The following is a 20,542-nucleotide window of genomic DNA, read 5'->3' on the forward strand; positions in this document are numbered from 1 at the left end:
TTTAAATTTTTTCCAATCTTCTTCCATCGACCCTTCTCCCTGGTCTCGAATTCTGCCGGTCATCTCAGCCAGTTCCATATAGTCCATGACTTTCATCTGCCATTCTTCTCGGGTAGGCAATTCTTGTGGGGGGTTAAGCCTTGTAAATGATACAATAGGTCATAGGAACCAACTCCTAGGGGCCAAGGTCCCTTGGCCCCCCCAAAAAAATATTTGAGGGGGCCATTCCCGTCCCCCAAAAAGTTCGTGGGCATTGCCATTCAAATGGTGTGTGTGCAATGCATCACGTGATTGATTATGCGGGGCAGGATTTATCTGCCCCACTCACCCAATATTTTATTTAAGTAGGCACCCCTGCAATAAATCAAGTATTACAATTAATCCAGGAACTGGCAAGTGATCGGTCATGAGAAATTAGGATAGGCCATTCTGAATCAGACCAGGATCATCCACTGAGCCTACATACCTGAACTTTCACAATCGCTTTATGTCCTCTGATGACTTGCGTCCTAAAATGCGCTGGTCTTTACAACTAAGTACATGATTACTTTGCAACTAAGTTAAGTGATATTGCCCTGCATCTCTCAATATGTGCACCATCTTTCCATATGCTCGTCAAGTTGTTTTCTAAAGAGCATGTCTGGTCTATGGATGATGTGGTCTGTATGTGTGTTGGGGAGGAATTCCTTAATTTGGGAAAGAAACAGAGTGGTAGGGGGCAAGTGTGTGTGTTTGTGCAAGCGCACGCACGTGCACACACGGCAAGCATGTGGCCCACGGAGGGTTGATGGATTAAAAAATGTTAGTCCCCCCTGCTCTACGTAGATATAGGTGACTCTTACACTGGGATTATGTTCTGGGATAGCACATAAAGCCAAAACTGGATATAGTCAAAGCACAATGGGTTTAATGGCAGGTAGGGTTGCCAAAGTCTTCCCTTCCTGGACACCTGCCCCCTTTCCACACCCTTGTTAGAAAAATCCAAGCAGGTAAAGCTAAATACGCACAAATTAAATGCACGTAAATTGTGAGTTACCTGTATAGTTGTATGTGTGCTGCCTGGCCAAGGGTTTTAGATTACGTTCTTAGGCTACATAAAGGCAGCCTATTTTGTTGTCAACCAATAGTTTTTTATTTCTTATACCAATCAATTGGCCAGCATGCCTGTTCCAAAAAAATGCATCTATGATTTGCTAAACAGGAGACTTAAATCACAGATTTATATCAAATGAGCCCTTTGGTTAGTAATTAAAATGGTTTTAATCAAAGATTTAAATCATATTGATTTAAACCAATTCATCCTGATTTAAGATATCTGCCAAATCCACTCGGTATCTGTGGACAAAAGTCCATTTGATTGCAGCCATCCTTTGATTAAGCCCTTTATCCCAACCAAACTTTCCAGATTTACTGGTTTCAGCTTCCTCTGCCCACCAAAGCCATCATAAAACAGGAAAGTTAGAAGAAGCAAAAATTCTCTTCAAAAACTCTCTCCAGGGAGTCCATTTCTTCTATTACTTTATTTTAATGTATGTCCCAGTTAACCAACTTGAAGAGCAAATTAAAACACCTGGAAGCTTGACTTTCCCCTGAATTCTTAACCCTAGATGCTTCTATTGTCCAGTAGCCTGCCTGAGAGCAGACACGCTGCAGTGTTACGGGGTTCAGCCCAACTGAATTAAAAATTAAAGAGCAAAATGACAAGCGCAATGCTAAAATAAAATAAAAAAGGCTCAGAGTGGTATCTGAGTCTTCTATTTCTCACAGCCGATATTTGCAAATCAGACTTCTTTCTCCCCCTCCTCAACAGCTGATGGGGAGGAGGAGAAGGAAGGCTTCACTCATCCTATGTTGGGAATTTTGGGAACCAATGGAGATAGGGCTGGCAACACTCCCTGTGCTGTGTTTCGTAAGCACCCAACAGCCAGATGGCTGTCAAGCACTTGGGAAACCTGCGCAAGGGATTTTGACAGGTCGGAACTTACCTGTCATCCATGTGATGGCATAGTCCTATCATGTGATTGACAGGTGGGTTTGCCCTGCCTACCTGTCAAAGTTGATTCACGGGTTCCCCACCCCTGACCTAGAGTGTGAGGTACATGATGGATCACTTTGGAAATTTCCAGTAATTTGTGCTGATCAGCACTTGGGCATTCTAAAGGCATGGCTCTGTGAATCTATAATGAACTCCTATAGGGAAGCATTGTATCAGGAAGAGATTTTTTTTTTAAAAAAATGGGGATTGCAGTTGAATTCTGCCTTGTCCTCATCCCATAAAATGAGCAACAGCATGCAATAACAATTCACTAAATCTTACATCTGATAAAACATAATTAAGGAAACACAGAGCTTTGGGCAAGCAAGAAACACTATATGCCATAAAAATCCTATTATTCTGTATTTAAGCAATGAAACCGTAACAGCTTCTCTACAGTGCCTTAGCATATAGCGACTAACATTTATTTGGAGTGCACAGTGATGTGTGGGTCTCTTCATGCCACTGTCAACACACTATTCATTCCTCCACCCAAGAGAGGTACTATGCAACAACCAGTTAAGTGGGGTGCTTATAATTAGTTCCCTTTGCTTTAGACTGGGCTAGGTTGGCATTTGTGCAAACATCCCTAAAAAAGAAATAAATCACACAGTGCAAAAGAAAAAATTGTGTGGCTGTGCTGAAAAATAAGAAGAAAATGTATCAATGAATTAACTCCCCCTCCCCACTATACCTGGGTGAAAGAATTGGAAACCGGAAGAATTTCAATGCATGGTAATAATAATAATAATAATTATTATTATTATTATCATTATTATTATTATTAATTTATTTATTTATACCCTGCCCATCTGGCTGGGCTTCCCCAGCCACTCTGGGCGGCTTCCCAAAAAAATATTAAAATACTGTACTACATCAAACATTAAAAGCCTCCCTAAAGAGGGCCGCCTTCAGATGTGTTCTAAAAGTTGGGTAGTTGTTGTTCTCTTTGACATCTGGTGGGAGGGCATTCCACAGGGAGGGTGCCACTACCTACCGAGAAGGCCCTCTGCCTGGTTCCCTGTAACTTGGTTACAGGGTAGTTACTTGGTAGTTACACCCAGGGGTCTTTAAGAGCAGCCTTGTGACTATCTCCTTTAAGGATGCCCTCACACAAAAATACATTACAATGCAACTTCAACAGAGCTGGCCGATCCCCTTGGCCTGATGGACAAGGGTCAAGTTAGCAAGTGGAAGGCTACACCATTCAATCAATATTCAGTTATTCTAATTTATTACCTGTCCTTCACCCTAATGTCCCAGGGAGAGTTACAATATTAGAACTCAATACTAAAAACAGTTCAAAACAATTTACAAGCACAGAAACAAGGTGGATCCTAAATATATACACCTTAATCTGTCTTGTATATGAGGAAATAAGCTGTTGCCCAAGTCCACTGTGGAATCTGCTAGGCTCCTGAACAGGGTCTTGTCTTTCTTAGAAGTGGGGATGGAGGGAAGGAAAGCAAAATGAACCAGTTACTGACCTATCCTAGGCACTGATATCATATGTATGAGCCTTGCAGGAGGCTGTTGGAACGTCAATTAACATTCTGACTAAAAATTCTGGTTTGCATTTTCTCAGAGTCCCTTTCCTTGGGTGGTGTTCATGCCCTGTGGCTCTGACTTTTGCAAGTAATGCAAAATTCACTATGCAAAACGGTAGATCACAGCACTGAAGGAGCAATTACTGCTACCACTGTCCATCTTGTGCAAGCCTCCAAATTGTAAGGCGAGATGTCACAGCAGCCAAGCACTGATCTGAGATAATTAATTCCAATAAAATTCCCATCCCACATGCTGAATGATGGCAGATGCCCTGATTGAAGTTCATTTTTGGGATATTAGCATAGAAAAGCTTGCTGGGGCCTCTGAGACAAGACAGCTGAATCAAAGCAAGGAGTGCTGATCCATACAGCAACCCCCTGTGAGCAGCCTGTCTATGCAAGAATGCAAGCAACAGAAGGCAAAGCCACATGTCTCACTCAACAGCCTCCAAATTCCAGTGAAGAATGACTTCAGACAAGTTTTAAAACCGCACTCTCCATTTGCGTTTTTGGAAGAAAACACTTTATGCACAGTGGTGCTATAAATTATGCTTATCAGTTCATAGTATGGGACTGTTATAATGATACTAATATATCTGTGGCTTGCTCTTGATTTATGCACCCTTTGTAATTGAGATCAGGGTGCAAGAAGTGGCCATAATGTTGTGTAATGTTTTGGCTGCATTTCTAAAACCGCTTTATAGCAAATCTATCTAATTGGGGTGAACTGCTACTAGTAATGACTTCTGGGCAGCAACCTTTGTTTTCAAGCAAATATATCTTTAAAGTACTCAATTCCTCTTGAATATTCCTCCCTTTTTATATGTTGGATGCTCATTTGAAACACAAAGGTGTCCGCAGTCTTTTCTACTGCAATCCTTGCAGAACCATATGCTTTCAAAACCTTGGACAGCTCTAAAGCAGCAAAGAATGGGTTTAACATAAATTATTGCAGCCTTCCCCCACCGGATGTTGCCCGGATCTTAGGGGTAGCAACTCCCTTAATCTCTTAACACTGCCTATGTCAGCTGTAGATGTAGCTGATGGGAAATGCAATCCAACAACATTTGGTTTGGGAAGGGTCAATTATTGTAATATAATATTTATTTGTTTCGATCAATAACCAGTTAAGAAGCGAATAAAGCGAAATACATAAAACACAGTATGAGACATTAAGTACAGTATTAAATATAGAATTTAAATACAATGTAAAATATAAAAATATGAGGAAACAGAACTGAAGGAGAAGCACAAGTGATACAGGAATCATAGGTATCCCCTCAGACTAATGTTTCTCCATATGCAAAGCTGCTACCCTAATAACTTGGTTATAACCCATTCACCCAGCACAGCCTTGTAGAATTCTGCAAAACCACCTGATACCTGAATGTCCACATGACTAACAGTGATTAGCATGAGCTGCCCATGAGCTACACACACACACACACACACACACACACACAACATCTCCATTCTCTAGCCAGGCAACCATGTTCAATGACACATTCCATCCATGCAACTGAAGAATGTGTGGGTCAAGGGTTGTGCGATGTGTAACTGGGGAGAGGGGTATGATATATGGAGGATCCCGAAAGCCAGGTAGAGATGCTGAGAGGACCACATCCAACCTGCTTGCCAGAGTTTTACCATCCCTGCCTCAGCTATTAATATTTAGGTTCCTTAAAAATATGTGCATTTCAAAAATGCTCTCAAACTATTATTCACCTTACTAATTAACAATAAACATAAATATAACAATTATGCCTCAAAGAAGAGTACAGCCAGCAAGGCTCCAAAGACTTTGGTCATTAACATGCTTACGTATATTTTCCCTGGGCATGGACTAAGGCAGCGGTTCTCAACCTGTGGGTCCCCAGATGTTGTTGGACTACAACTCCCATCATCCTTGAGCTCTGGCCTTGATAGCTAGGGGTGATGGGAGTTATAGTTCAACAACATCTGGGGACCCACAGGTTGAGAAAGGCTGGTCTAAGGCATGGTAGGCAAACTAAGGCCCGAGGCCGGATCCGGCCAAATTGCCTTCTAAATCCGGCCTGTGGACATTCCAGGAATCAGCGTGTTTTTACATGAGTAGAATGTGTCTTTCTATTTAAAATGCACCTCTGGGTTATTTATGTGGCCTGCCTGGTGTTCTTACATGAGTAGAATGTGTGCTTTTATTTAAAATGCATCTCTGGGTTATTGTGGGGCATAGGAATTCATTCATTCCCCCCCCCCAATATAGTCCGGCCCCCCACAAGGTCTGAGGGACAATGGACCAGCCCCCTGCTGAAAAGGTTCACTGACCCCTGGAAGGTACCACATTGCTGAAGCTAAGCAGTTCTTGCTCCCTGGGTCTGGGCCGTGCCTGGATGGGTGACTGCTTGGGAACCTCAAATATGGCACCTTGGGTACCATGAGGGAGGAAAATGTTTCAAAGCATCCTTAGGATGTCCCCTTTGGTTTCTTGCACTCCCCTCAACAGCAACATTGGCTAGAACTAATGGAACTGGCATGAAGAATTGTCATAGACTTCAGCCATGTGGCTTGCACATGTTGAATGCTACCAGACTGGTGATCATGTAAAAACCATGCCACTTGTGAAATGTACAAATTGGCCGTATATCAATGGCCCAGAGACAGTGGTGAACTCAGATGAAGTAAACCTGGATTTGAAACCCTGCTTGGGCATGAAGCTCACTAGGTGGTTTTAGGGCCAATGGCTATCACTCACAGGGTGGCTGTTGGGATATCCCATATAAGCTACCCTGAGATCCTATGGAAAAAGAGAGGAAGCAAATGTGATAAATAAGAAAACTCAATGATTTGCAAATTATCTTTCTCTCCATTCCAGCAGTTATCAGAGAAGACAGAACTGATTACAAGGATTTCAAAAATACGGTGAGACTGGTTCATGATCTCCAAAAAATTATCATGCATGGGGTCATATTCCGTTATGTTTGCTTTCTGCTCAAGACTGCCAAAAATTCACTCTGCTACCTGGGTTCCATTGCAAATGCAGAATCTTTTCTCCCAAATTGTCAATGAGTGGCATTTACTTCTAGAAGGCATTTTGATACACTTCACAAAAGCGCTTTTCAGGTCAGCTACAAGTTTTTCACAAAGAAAAGGCCAGAAGGCCAGACTTTGTGAGGCAGTGTCTTGAACAATCTCAAAACTGACTATCAGGCAAGTTACAAATAATGGGCCTCCTACGACTTCTTTTGGCCCGGGGTTATATAAACAACCTGTGTGAGGACATGCAGTACAGGGAAAAGAAAGCAATACGACACTGTACTTGTACAGAGTTCAGTATCTGCATTTCCCCCACACACTTGGAAGAAAAAAGCAATTCTTGCTTCCATATTGGAGTCTCTTGGGTGAATGCTATTTCTTAAAGCACAGCCATGCTTTGCCAACACGTATTAGTGTGCAGGATATAAAAACGCAACTGTGGAGGTATACGTCTGAACCAAGGATATGGAAGGTATAGCAAAACAATGAACAGGGACTGAAATCCATCCAATGTACAAAATGGCTGTGGCCCTTCATTTTTAATAATAAATGCACTGTATATTACAAGAATGGAGAATCTGTGGCCTTCCAAATGCTGTTTGATTACAGTTTTCATCCCCTAGACATTGGCCATCCTGGCTGAGGCTGAGGCTCCAAAGTCCCAACCCCATGGACTAGCCTGAATTGAAAACTGGGACTGGCAGAAACTCCTGACCTCCTTAGTGGCCAACACAGGGATTTCCCAACTGTCGGTCACCCAGCCCAGTATTGCTCCCAGGGGTCAGGACCAGTTGCGATGGGCTACAACTGCCACACACCCCAGGACTGGGTAAGCAGCCATTCTCATCATCCCAGACATTGGCCATGCTGATTGGCGCTGATGTGAGTTAGGGGTCAAACAACATCTGGAAGGCTCTAGGTTCCCCACCCCTAGCACTGATGCTTTTTAGATGCCTTTTTAATTGAATCAAAGACAAATGTTGTTGTTGTTTAGTTGTTTAGTCGTGTCCGACTCTTCATGACCCCATGGACCAGAGCACGCCAGGCACTCCTGTCTGTGGTGTAGTGGTTAAGAGCGGTAGTCTCGTAATCTAGGGAACCGGGTTTGCGTCTCCGCTCCTCCACATGCAGCTGCTGGGTGACCTTGGGCCAGTCACACTTCTTTGAAGTCTCTCAGCCCCACTCACCTCACAGAATGTTTATTGTGGGGGAGGAAGGGAAAGGAGAATGTTAGCCGCTTTGAGACTCCTGAAGGGGAGTGAAAGGCGGGATATCAAATCCAAACTCTTCTTCTTCTTCTTCTTCCACTGCCTCCCGCAGTTTGGTCAAACTCATGTTCGTAGCTTCAAGAACACTGTCCAACCATCTCGTCCTCTGTCGTCCCCTTCTCCTTGTGCCCTCAATCTTTCCCAACATCAAGGTCTTTTCCAGGGAGTCTTCTCTTCTCATGAGGTGGCCAAAGTATTGGAGTCTCAGCTTCATGATCTGTCCTTCCAGTGAGCACTCAGGGCTGATTTCCTTCAGAATGGATAGGTTTGATCTTCTTGCAGTCCATGGGACTCTCAAGAGTCTCCTCCAGCACCATAATTCAAAAGCATCAATTCTTCGGCGATCAGCCTTCTTTATGGTCCAGCTCTCACTTCCAAATACAAATACCTGAATATATATCAACTGATTATTAATTCTTTAATAGAAGCATGCTCACTATCAATTGTTTCAAACATCTCCTTTGGATACATTACTGCAAATCTCTGCATGTTCTTGGGATTTAGGAAAAGGATAAACAAAAACTAAAAGGCAGTCACTGAACACATTGCTAACATGGCCTGTCAGCCTCTGGAGCAAATAACGAAAACAGAATGGAACATATGATTGCATTTTATGAAGTGCTCACCAAAGACAAATCTCTGCAGGACCTGGAGCATGAATCTGGAATTGCTTAGCATGTTCTACTTAATATTCTAGTTATACACTTGGACATTTAGGGAGTAGCTTTGAGTTTGCTGGGCATTCCAGGCAGAGGCTGACAAAATGGATTTGCAGTTGCTTTGCACTCCTGAGAAACAGTTGCAGTTCTTTTTTATTGTTTGTTAATTCAAGTGTTTCTAAGATGCATTCAGAAAGCCAATATTATGCACTGACATTTGAAAATGTGAACTAGTTAATACCATGCACACATTCTGTATAATACAGGGAAGAAGCCATAGCTCAGTGATAGAACATATGCTTTGTTTGCATGAGGTCCCACATTTAATCCCTGAAACTCTGTAGTTGAAAGAAGAATGAGATAGCAGGGAGGAATATACATTTTTCCAGGATGTTCAAACATATGCCCTCAGTGAGAATAGTAGGCTACTTCTACTACTAATGAGTATCGAAGGCCATTCACAAATCACTTTGTTTTTCTACAAAATTCATATACCAGAGATATACAGTCTGCCACTATTTACATGATCACCAATTCCAGGATGAAAGAGCCTTTAATCTTGCTAGTCATAGTGGGCTCTCTTGCAACCCACTTCTATCTTGTTCAGGGGCTGAAGCAAAATCAGAGGATTATGTTAAGTTGTGAGTTGTTATCCTAGAATAGTTGGGTACACAAGCCCTTAGCCACTGTGGGAAGAAGACATTTTTGTTTGGCATTTTTAATAATATGTGGCAAAGGTATGTGCTGTGTAATAAGCTCTCTGATCTAACGGTCAGCATGCAATTTATGTAAATGTGTCATATGTAAACTGGTGTGGCAGCGCTAAAGACTGAGTATGTCCAAATCAGTTGGGGACTCATAATGGACATGCATAAAGAAATACTGGGCTTATCAAAACTCTCTGACATGTGCCCACATATCCCAGACAGAAGGGAAAACTGCATCTGCCCTCTAGGTTTTATAGTACTTAGCATATACCAGTATGCATATTTCCAATTATCTCATTCCAAAATATCTAAATATCCTGATAAATTCCTCTTGCCTGCATAATCCTTACTGAATATATTCACCTTTCTGGGAATTTTTATTCATTTGGGTCTGAATAGAGACAATGGTTTCCTATCCCATTCAACACTGCCAAGATGATTGTGTTATCACTGTGCACTGTTTCAGTGAAAGTTCATTTTGCACGCATTCAAATACTAATAGAATTGTCAGACTGTACTTTTGTGTTCCGTTTTCACTTAATGCCAACCTTTACATCTTTCCCCCTTTGCATCCATGTATATATGTGTACACACACACGCAACCTGGCAACTGAGGATCACATTCCACACATCCAACAAGGAGTTCTAGTTCACAAAAGCATATGCCCAAAGAAAATCTCCTTGTCTTGGAAGGTGCCTGTTGTTTGAGCCAAAGAAAACACTCCTAGACTTTGAATCATCAACATAGCCAAGTTGAAGATAGACCAGCATTCTATTCTTTGCGGAATCACTCTCTCCCTACAATTACAATGCAGTCTCCCCTATTGTTTCATTATTTAGGATCATTTCTTTCTACTCTTGCGGCTGTCGTTCACTGGAAAATGCTCAGAAAAAAATTAAAAGAGTCTGCCTTTCTAAGATCTCTTGAAGAGAAGGGCCCCACAGATTTCAGTGAGGACTGAATGCACACAACTGCAGCCAAAGGCAGCGGCAAGCTTTGTTGTTCCTCCCCTGACTTCACATAAAAGAAGCTTAAGATGTACGGTTTGGGAGGGAGGGAATCAAGGAAGTTAGAAAGCCACAAGACCTTCCAAATATGTAGCAATGCATCTTTGGCTGAAGTGAAAAATATAGTGCTGATCTGATTTGTTCTTCAGATTTTTGTTACAATGCACAGGTGTACAGGTATCAATACTTCTCAATCTGTTAAATATGATATCAAATAGTACATGCTGGTAAATATGCCAGAAAAGAGCAGCAACCCACACAACCACTGGATTGGAAACTTAGCACCTACCTGGAACAAAACTTCCCTGGACCACCTCTTTATAAGCCCACCAGCCTTCATGGATTTTTGGTGAATTTTGCTGAGCTGTAGGGGGGGAAAATGAAAACAATAAAAATAGGGCAAAATGTTTTCAAAATTTTGATAACTACACTCTTCCATATTGCTTTCACAACATCCTGAAAATACAAATACTATTATGACAGTCTTGTGCAGAACCATCAAGAGTTGGTAGTGGGGACCGTGCTTCAATTCTCAAATTGGATAGCAGGTCCTATTTGTGTCAATGAGGCTTACATGCAAGCATAAGCTGAGAATTGGTCTAAAAGGATGTCTTGCACAGTTTGCTTGCATGTGAAAGGCCCTCCAAGTACCTTGCAATGCATTTACGAAAGCACAGCAAACCCCCAAAACAAACACTGAGTTGCCAAACATAGAAAAATGTGTAGCTTATCTAGGAACAAGCACTGAGGAAGCCAATCAAATATTGAGATTACATGTAGATGGGAAGCATGGCGAAAGGGTCTGTAGGGTGATGAGTTCTGAGCTGCCACCACCAAAGGTGCACTGCTGCCCCTGCCTTTGCCATCACCATTGTAACATTAAGCATAATAAAATATAATGGGACGCTGGTGGCACTGTGGTCTAAACCACTGAGCCTCTTGAGATTGCTGATCAGAAGGTTGGCTGTTCGAATCCCCACAACGGGGTGAGCTCCCGTTGCTCTGTCCCAGCTCCTGCCAACCTAGCAGTTCAAAAGCACTGCAGTGCAAGTAGGTACCGGCAGTGTTTTAAAGCACTGGGTACCGCTGCGGCGGGTAGGTAAACGGCATTTCCGTGCATTCTGGTTTCCATCACGGTGTTCCGTTGCGCCAGTTGTGGTTTAGTCATGCTGGCCACATGACCCAGAAAGCTGTCTGTGGACAAACACCAGCTCCTTCAGCCTGAAAAGTGAGATGAGTGCTGCACCCCATAGTCGTATTTGACTGGACTTAACCGTCCAACGGTCCTTTACCTTTACGTTAATTCCTGCAGCAGGAAATGAAGAGGTTTCTGGACTGCATAGAGAGCCTCCATGTACAGAGAAGGCTGGGCACTGCATAAGCCATGCTTATTGTGCAGGGAAAGTTGAGGGGAAAGTTGAAAATACCTTTTCCCCCTTGCTCACGCTTTACAGATGAACAAGAAAGCCAGATTATCATGGTTTTGTGCCAAATGTCTGGTTGGCAGTGCAACTGTATCAGAAGGGAGCGAATGACCTAGCAAACACTGTGCCAGTACTCTATATTTATAAAATCCTTATCAGGTCAAGAAGCATCAAGTTAAACATACTAAACAGAAAGTCCCAGAGAAAAATACTAACATCCCAACCCTAAATCATGCTGTGCCAGCAACTACGTGTTACAGACAGCCTCACGATGACTGCTAATATTATGTTGGGCTGCAAGGAGGCGAGATGTGTTAGAGAAAATGCCCAGAATTAGGGAGCCAGTGATACCATCTGAAGGTCACTTAAAATAATGGAGGGAGGATAGAAAGCACTGTCAGAACCAATCCTGAACTATAGGGACTGAAAGGAAAACTAAGGCAACATCTATGCTATCAAGCAGGCAAATTGGGGAGTTCATTCCCAAAGGGATGTTCTTCTTTGAACCGCGACATCTCTACATTTGACACCAGTCCAGGGAAAACACACTGGAGAAAATTGTGCATGAAGCAAATGGCTGACATGAATTTGCACTCTGCCATTCCATGCACTGAAGCAGATTCTGATGCCACCAAAGCAGGACTCAACATTCTCCGTGGAATGAAAGAAGGCTCGATTTTGCAGGCACGCATTGAAAGGAAGGAGGGGGTAGGAGAGGCATGCGGTTTCCCTCATTCCTCCAATCAGTCTGATGCAAAAGGCCATGAGGGCTCGAAAGATGAGTAAGGAAGGCGGGTATTTGCTTCAAACCTTAATCCACACCAAAGCTGGATTAGTAACAAAAGTCGCCAAAACACAGGGCTGAGAAATCAAAATGAGATAGCCACAAGAATACCCCTTGCTGAGCATCCTGCCTGGTGTACACATTTCACAGTGGGCCTCTGCTATTTAATCTCATACCCATCTGACAGGATGGCAGGATGCCTGCCTCTCTCCAAAGCAAGGCTGACCTTGCAATTGGGCTACTGGTGCCAACTGCAAAGTAGAGCTTTAAAAATAGAAAACCGAAACAACACTGCCCATATCTTAATTCCCTTACGTGCCTGTCTTACAGATTTATTTGGCTCTGACGAAGCCACAAAGAATCATCTGTTTTGACAGAGAGAGCAAGCCCATCCTATGTGGTGCTATATTAGCTACAATCCCATTATAACTCCTTGGAGAAATGTATCAATCAAGTGAGGTTACACCAAGCTAGGACTCCCTGACTCTAGACAAATTAATGTCACTTGTGCTACCTGTTACAGTATGGCTTTGCCTACAAGTAGTGCTATGAATCTGGCTATTGCCAAAGCAGTAGCATTGGGCTGCCATCAGTATGCTGATGACACCCAACTCTATCTGTTGATGGATGGCCATCCTGACTCGGCCCCAGACACACTGATCAGATGTTTGGAAGCTGTGGCTAGATGGTTACGTGGGAGCTGGTTGAAGTTAAATCCTTCGAAGACAGAGGTCCTTTGGCTGGGACGGGACGATATGGGATTGGGGTGGCAACTCCCATCTCTTGCGGGGGCACAATTAGTGCCAGCACCGTCCGTTAAGAGTTTGGGTGTAATCTTTGACACCTCCCTTTCCATGGAGGTGCAGATTGCAGCTATAACAAAGGTGGCATTTTTTCATCTCCACCAAGTTAAGCAGTTGGCTCCTTACCTCTCTCGCCCTGACCTAGCCACTGTGATCCACGCGACGGTCACCTCCAGACTGGATTATTGTAACTCACTCTACGTGGGGCTGCCCTTGAGACTAACCCAGAAACTCCAGCAGGTGCAGAATGCCACGGTGAGACTCCTTACGGGGTCCTCGCTGCGAGATCATATTCACCCGGTGCTATACCAGCTGCACTGGCTCCTGGTGGAGTACAGGATCAGGTTTAAGGTGCTGGTTTTAACCTTTAAAGCCCTATACGGCCTAGGACCCTCGTACCTACAGGACTGCCTCTCCGGTATGTCCCACAGAGGAATTTAGTCTTCAAACAAAAACATCTTGAAGGTCCCAGGCCACAGAGAGGTTAGGCTGGCCTCAACTAGAGCCAATGCTTTTTCGGCTGTGGCTCCGATCTGGTGGAACGCTCTGTCACAAGAGACTAGGGCCCTGTGGGACTTGACATCTTTCTGCAGGGCCTGCAAGACAGAGCTGTTCCACCAGGCCTTTGGCCAGGGCACAGCCTGACTCCCTCCTTTGGCAATCTTCACAGAACTCTAGCCCAATGGTTGCCATCAATTTGATTTTAATTAATTTTATAATGAAACAATTTTAGAATGTTGTATTATTTTATTATTGTTAGCCGCCCTGAGCCCGGCTTCGGCTGGGGAGGGCGGGATATAAATAAAATATATTATTATTATTTATTATTGATGCCGGCTAACCCAACCAACATCTTGAGTTTTCTTGCATTGCAATTGTAATGCTACAGGTTGTGATAACTGACAACACAGTAGTTTTATAGCTCCTGTGCCTGATCATACACAGTTGTTTACTGCACATCATCTCAGCAGACTTGAGTCATTCCTAGTATTCTCGTTTAAATGTTATCACTGCGGAAATTGGAATGAAACAATGTCTGGCCCCAGCTCCAGTAACTGTGTCCAACTATCTTCCTGTCATTACATTTAAATCAATGCCATGTTGATTGTCTTAAGCAGTGCTTTTTTCTGGAAAAAACTGGGGGAACTCACCACGAAGTTTATTTCTTTGTTTGTTGCAAGGTCCAGTTGCAGTGCTACCATTCCCTCCCCCTGGGCTGTGGCTAAATGTAAGATTTGATTAATAAACTCAGTAAGTCAATGATCTGGATTAGAAATGGCCACAACTTTGTTGATTACAGATATAGATGGATTTTTGGCTCAAACATTGGGTGTATATCCGTTCCAGCTCCTGCCCCCCGACAACCCCCCCCCCAATTATTTAATTTTTTAAAGGTAAGGGAACTCACATGTTTCCAAGTTCCCACTAAAAAAACCCCTGGTCTTAAGAAGGGAGCAAACAGCACATCAAATTCTTAAAAATAATTGTAAGACTGGTGATTTACGACACAAAATCTTCCACAAAAATAACATGAACTTGTTGTGTTCATAAATACAGTGGTACCTCGGGTTAAGTACTTAATTCGTTCCGGAGGTCCGTTCTTAACCTGAAACTGTTCTTAACCTGAAGCACCACTTTAGCTAATGGGGCCTCCTGCTGTCGCCACGCCGCAAAGTTCTTAACCTGAAGCACTGTTTCTGGGTTAGCGGAGTCTGTAACCTGAAGCGTATGTAACCTGAAGCATATGTAACCCGAGGTACCACTGTAGTCAGAAATCCTGTGACATTTCACTACCCACTGAAGATGAAGTCGTACAGTTAACTATAGTCAGCTCAGACTACTTAGGTGCCCCAGATGAAATGTCATTTTCATCAATCCATTTGTTGTATGGCTAAGATCTCCAATGTGGCACTTGTGAGAGCAATTGTCCCCCTGGCACTCTCAAAGGCTCTGAGTCCCTGGAGAAGGTGGTTACCTTTCTCCCCACTCCTGAAAGTACATAGAGATTAAGAGGAAATGGGAAGAGTGACACACTGACACTCTTTCCCACTTCCTCCTTTAGCTCTATGCTCTTTTAAGGCTAAGATCTATGCCCAAGCAGTGGAGCAGAAATTGTGAGTGAGAGAGGGTAGGGGGAACAGGGGAGCAATCTGGGAGACTGGGGGCAGGTGCCACAGGAGTAGGGAGAAAGGGGGAGGTAACAGAGACAGGAAAGAAAATATGCTTGCTTGCCATAAGACAAAAAAGTAAGCTTCTCTTTCCAAACTCTGAATCTTCCAAGATCATGGTGGTGCATTCACAGTTTTTATGACCATTCAGATGTGTTTCAATAAGTAATCAGAGTGGAATGAGGCAAAATAAATGACATAAAAATAGTCCTGCAAAACAAGAAGCCCTTTCTCTGACTTTTGCAAACTTTGAATCAGACCTATTTCATGAAGTTCGATAAAATAATTACTTCTGCTTAAGAAGCTGTTCCAACTCTATGGCATTTTCTACACCTGCAAGGTTATTTATTTGCTATGTCAGGCTTTCCTCTCTCCTCCTGCTCTTTGGCTGTCAGTGGAAGATGGAGTATGTTATTGATCTGAGGGACCATCAGTCAAGCAGCTCTTTTATATATGCAAATCAGCAAATAAAAGTGAAACAGCTCCTCCAGTGATGGATTTTGCAATAGTCCTATATTACTTTCTTAAAGTGAAGACAGGCTCCTGTGCATGGCAATGTAGCCTTTGACGGGCGCCACCATATGAGAAGTTTATTCTTTAGTATACAGAAATGTGATATGAGGCAATCTGCCTAATAATAATAATAATAATTTAATATTTATACCCTGCCCATCTGGCTGGGCTTCCCCAGCCACTCTGGGTGGCTTCCAAAAAATTTTTAAAATACTGTAATACATCAAACATTAAAAGCTTCCCTAAACAGGGCTGCCTTCAGATGTCTTCTAAAAGTCTGGTAGTTGTTGTTCTCTTTGACATCTGGTGGGAGAGCGTTCCACAGGGTGGGTGCCACTACCGAGAAGGCCCTCTGCCTGGTTCCCTGTAACTTGGCTTCTCGCAGTGAGGAAACCGCCAGAAGGCCCTCAGTGCTGGACCTCAGTGTCCAGGTAGAACGATGGGGTGGAGACGCTCCTTCAGAAATACTGAACCGAGGCCATTTACGGCTTTAAAGGTCAGCACCAACACTTTGAATTGTGCTCGGAAACGTACTGGGAGCCAATGTAGGTCTTTCAAGACCAGTGTTATGTTGTCTCGGCGACACTCCCAGTCACCAGTCTAGCTGCTGCATTCTGGATTAGTTGTAGTTTCTGGGTCACCTTCAAAGGTAGCCCCACGTAGAGCGCATTGCAGTAGTCCAAGCAGGAGATAACCAGAGCATGCACCACGCTGGCGAAGCAGTCCGCAGGCAGATAGAGTCTCAGTCTGTGTACCAGATGGAGCTGGTAAGCAGCTGCCTTGGAACAGATGCCCAAATTATGGAATCTGATTACTGTGATGATGACAATTTATATACCACCCTTTATCCAAAGATCCTGGGGCAGTGTGCAACATGAAGAACATAATTTACACATCATCATAAAAAACATAATACAAAGCCGAATAATAAAATAATCATAGTAACAGTCCCCTCTCCCATTTAATAGCCCATAGATTATATAATGGCCAAAGGCCTGGGCAAAGAGGAATATTTTCACCTGGTGCCTAAAGATATGTAATGGCAGCGCCAGGCAAGCATCTCTGGGGAAAGTATTCCATAGATGGGAAGCCACCACAGAAAAGGCCCATGCTTGTGTTGAACTTGGATATCCGGTCTAAGAAAAGTTATTTACTACTTCTGCAGCAGAGCACTACTTATACAGCGGTACCTCCAGTTGCGGACAGGATCCGTTCCGGAGCTCCGCTCAGATTCTGAGGTTTCCGCAACTGGAGGTGCCTGTTCTGCGCATGCGTGCAGCACGATAGAGAGCTTCTGCGCATGCGCAAGTGGCGAAAGCCAGAAAAATACTTCCGGGTTTGCCGCTTTCGCAACCCGAAGTTTACATTACCCGAGGTTCTACTGTACTGAGATATACAGAGTTTAAACTTATTTAACCTGCCACTCTTCATTTAAAATCACAGAGTGGTTTGCCGAATAAAAGAATAATAAAAATAAAAACAACTAAACAATATACTAAAACCCAATAAACCTGCCAATAATCTCCAGCAGCAAGCATCGTAACTTCCACAATCACTTTAGAACAAGTGGATTGGGCGTGGTATAAGTAATAAATTAATTATTATTATTATTATTATTATTATTTAGAGGGAAAATTGCCACGGTTTAAACAGGGGGATGAACTGATCCTCTAAAGTTGTGTCTTTAAAGATACTGTAACTTCAGAGTATAACCATTTTGAAGAAAATAAACAGTATCCAAGTTAACTTCAGCACATAGTAAGCATACAAACTAGCACCAGCATCTGTTTGAAGCAAGTGGTTTTTAAAAAATAAAAATAAAATAAAATGTATATTGTTCCATGCTTATCTATAGTCACTGGTGGGGAAAGAGGAATAGATAATTGGCTTGGTATTTAGATAAAAGGTTGCGACTTGGAAAGGGTTGAATAAATATGTAGAAGGTTGTAGCCTATAAGGAAAACAAAACAAAAGCATGATTTTTTAAAATTGCTATTATTTTTTACCTATGGCATTTTAAACTGTGATATTAATGCTGCATTCTTAGTTTTAGATTTTGATTTATGTGGAAATTGTTTTCCATTTGGTTGTGTATTTTTTTGATGTGGTTTATTGTCTATAACTTTTGTAATTATGTAAATCTTGTCATGTTGTAAGCTACCTTGAGCAATGTTTTTAACTGTGGAAAGGGGGCATACAAATAAAATGATGATGATGATGATGATGATGATGATGATGATGAAAGTTACAGTAGGGATAGTAGCTTTCTTTATCGGCCTAACCAACCCATGCTGAGAAGGACTGATTTTCAAGTTCTCACATTACCTGAAGAAAAATGTGTCTTCGCAGCTCAATGAAGCACGAGAGAACAGAGGCTGGGTCAGTGGTAAAGTACGGTAAAGGGACCCCTGACCATTACGTCCAGTCGTGGCCGGCTCTGGGGTTGCGGTGCTCATCTCGCTTTATTGGCCGAGGGAACCGGCGTACAGCTTCCGGGTCATGTGGCCAGCATGACTAAGTGGTACCTATTTATCTACTTGCACTTTGATGTGCTTTCAAACTGCTAGGTTGGCAGGAGCAGGGACCGAGCAATGGGAGCTCACCCCAGATGAGGATTCGAACCGCCGAGATGAGGGATTCGAACCGCCGACCTTCTGATTGGCAAGCCCTAGGCTCTGTGGTTTAACCCACGTGCCTGCTGCCAATCCAGGCTTCTGGGCTCAAATGCAACAATTGAAACACTTTACATTATTTAGCATCTTAAATCAGAAAACAACTTGATGAACATGATCTCTTGTTCACTTGCCTTCCCCATTCAAATGTGAATGACAGATCAATAGTTTTACAACAAATGTAATCATGTACACCCTATTTGGCATGTTGAAAGAAATAAGATGTTCTACTCCAGAAATTAAAAACATAATGCCACTCTGCCAGGCAGAAACTGTAAGCGAGTCTGTTGGTAGTTAGGCTTGCAGAAGTCAGGAAAGTAACTTTTTAAAAATTTGACCTTGATTGATTTATATGCCGCTCTCGACAACCGTTCCTTCATTTGAGAAGCTTTATAAAGGAACAATGAGTATTGGTTTGAGAAGATATTGAATTATTTAGGTAGATTCGAACAATTTGGGGCAATTAAAATGTTAAAAGTTAAATAAACCTTGTGGAGCGAGGAGTGTTAATGTATATAGAATTGTACATATGGTCGATTTGAATATGATATTATTGATTATGTATACTCAATGTATCAGCTACCTGGGGGTTTTCACTGTTGGGTTTTGGTTGTTGGTAAAAAAATAAAGAATATATATATATATATATATATATATATATATATATATATATATGAAATATGGACAAATAAGATGCCATATAGCAGACATGTCCTAAGTCTGTTTTGGAGGCCTAAACCGGTCCCCATGGCAACAACTTCGGTCAGCCCTCACGCATGTTCACTTCATCAAATCTTGGCCCTCTTTGAAAAAAGTTTGGGCATCCCTGGGGTCAGAGGTTCCTAAAAGAGGATTCTGAAATCCAAGGCACTATTATTCTGAAACTGGCAAACATTATCTTTGTCCTTTACTTTGTGCATTATTATTAATGGGTGTGACTGCCATTAATAGCACAGCTTAGAGAGCATGAAGTCAAATTCAGATTTGCCAGACCATCTTGGTCTTATACACTTCAGAACTTTCAACACAAAACACGATGCTCTTGGTTATACTTATGTAACAAGGCCTTGCCCCTCATCGTAACTTGACCTGTATATTTGAGCAAATGTCTTCTCCTGAATCAGCCTGCCTGTACAGAAATAAATAATAAATAAATATAAAGAAGAAGAAGAAGAGGAAGAAGAAGAAGAACCCCACCCATCTGACTGGGTTGCCCCAGCCACTCTGTGTGGCTTCCAGCATATATAAAAACAGAATAAGACATTAAACATCACAAAGGGCTGCCTTCAGATGTCTTCTAAAGGTTATATAGTTAGTCATCTTCTTGACATCTGATGGGAGGACATTCCACAGGGTGGGTGCCACTACTGAGAAGGCCCTCTGCCTGGTTCCCTCATCTTCCTCATCTAAAGTGAGGTGGGTAGCAAGAGGATCTTTTTTTTCCTTCCTCATCTCTGGGCTTCTTTCTCCATCAGTTTCCTTCATCTCCTCCCGAGAACTCTTTCCAGTCATTCCACTTCACAAAGCCATTCCTCCCTTTCCATAGGATCACTGTGAGGTTTCAATTCCACCCAAGTTGACCATTTTGCAGTCCAGCTCTCACAAGAGAAGGAAAATAGTCTGACCACTTTGATCTACAAGGAGCTAGAACGTTTGCACACCAGCTCAGCCAAACAGTGCCAGAGACTTCACAGATGCTAGTACAACACAATGCAAGCTAGCACTGACTCCAATTGAACACAAGGCCATTTTTTGTGTCCCACAAAAAAGCAGGGGCACAGCATCTCCCCTCAGCTATGGACCTTTCAGATGGGAACCAGAAGTGATAACTGTGTTTCTTTCATGTGTTTGTTTGGCCCCACAGGTCACACAGTGAGAATGTGCTACAAATCAGTCCCATCGTGTACTGCCTACTCCCTACCAGAACTGCACTTCGAAG

The 20,542-nt window shown here is 42.7% G+C and overlaps 1 protein-coding gene across 3 annotated transcripts in view; it reads right to left on the reverse strand.

Moving 5' to 3' along the window:
• Positions 1 to 20,542, reverse strand: part of CA10 (carbonic anhydrase 10) — a 339,889-nt gene that overhangs the window by 260,447 nt on the left and 58,900 nt on the right. For all 3 annotated transcript variants that reach the window (XM_080994945.1, XM_080994946.1, XM_080994947.1), the window contains exon 3: positions 10,529 to 10,603. In XM_080994945.1, coding sequence (XP_080851071.1) covers positions 10,529 to 10,603 — 75 coding nt within the window. The remainder of the gene's footprint in view (positions 1 to 10,528; positions 10,604 to 20,542) is intronic.

The sequence above is a fragment of the Podarcis pityusensis genome, assembly GCF_964106645.2.
Source record: "Podarcis pityusensis genome assembly, chromosome: 2".
In the NCBI taxonomy this organism is placed as follows: domain Eukaryota; kingdom Metazoa; phylum Chordata; class Lepidosauria; order Squamata; family Lacertidae; genus Podarcis; species Podarcis pityusensis.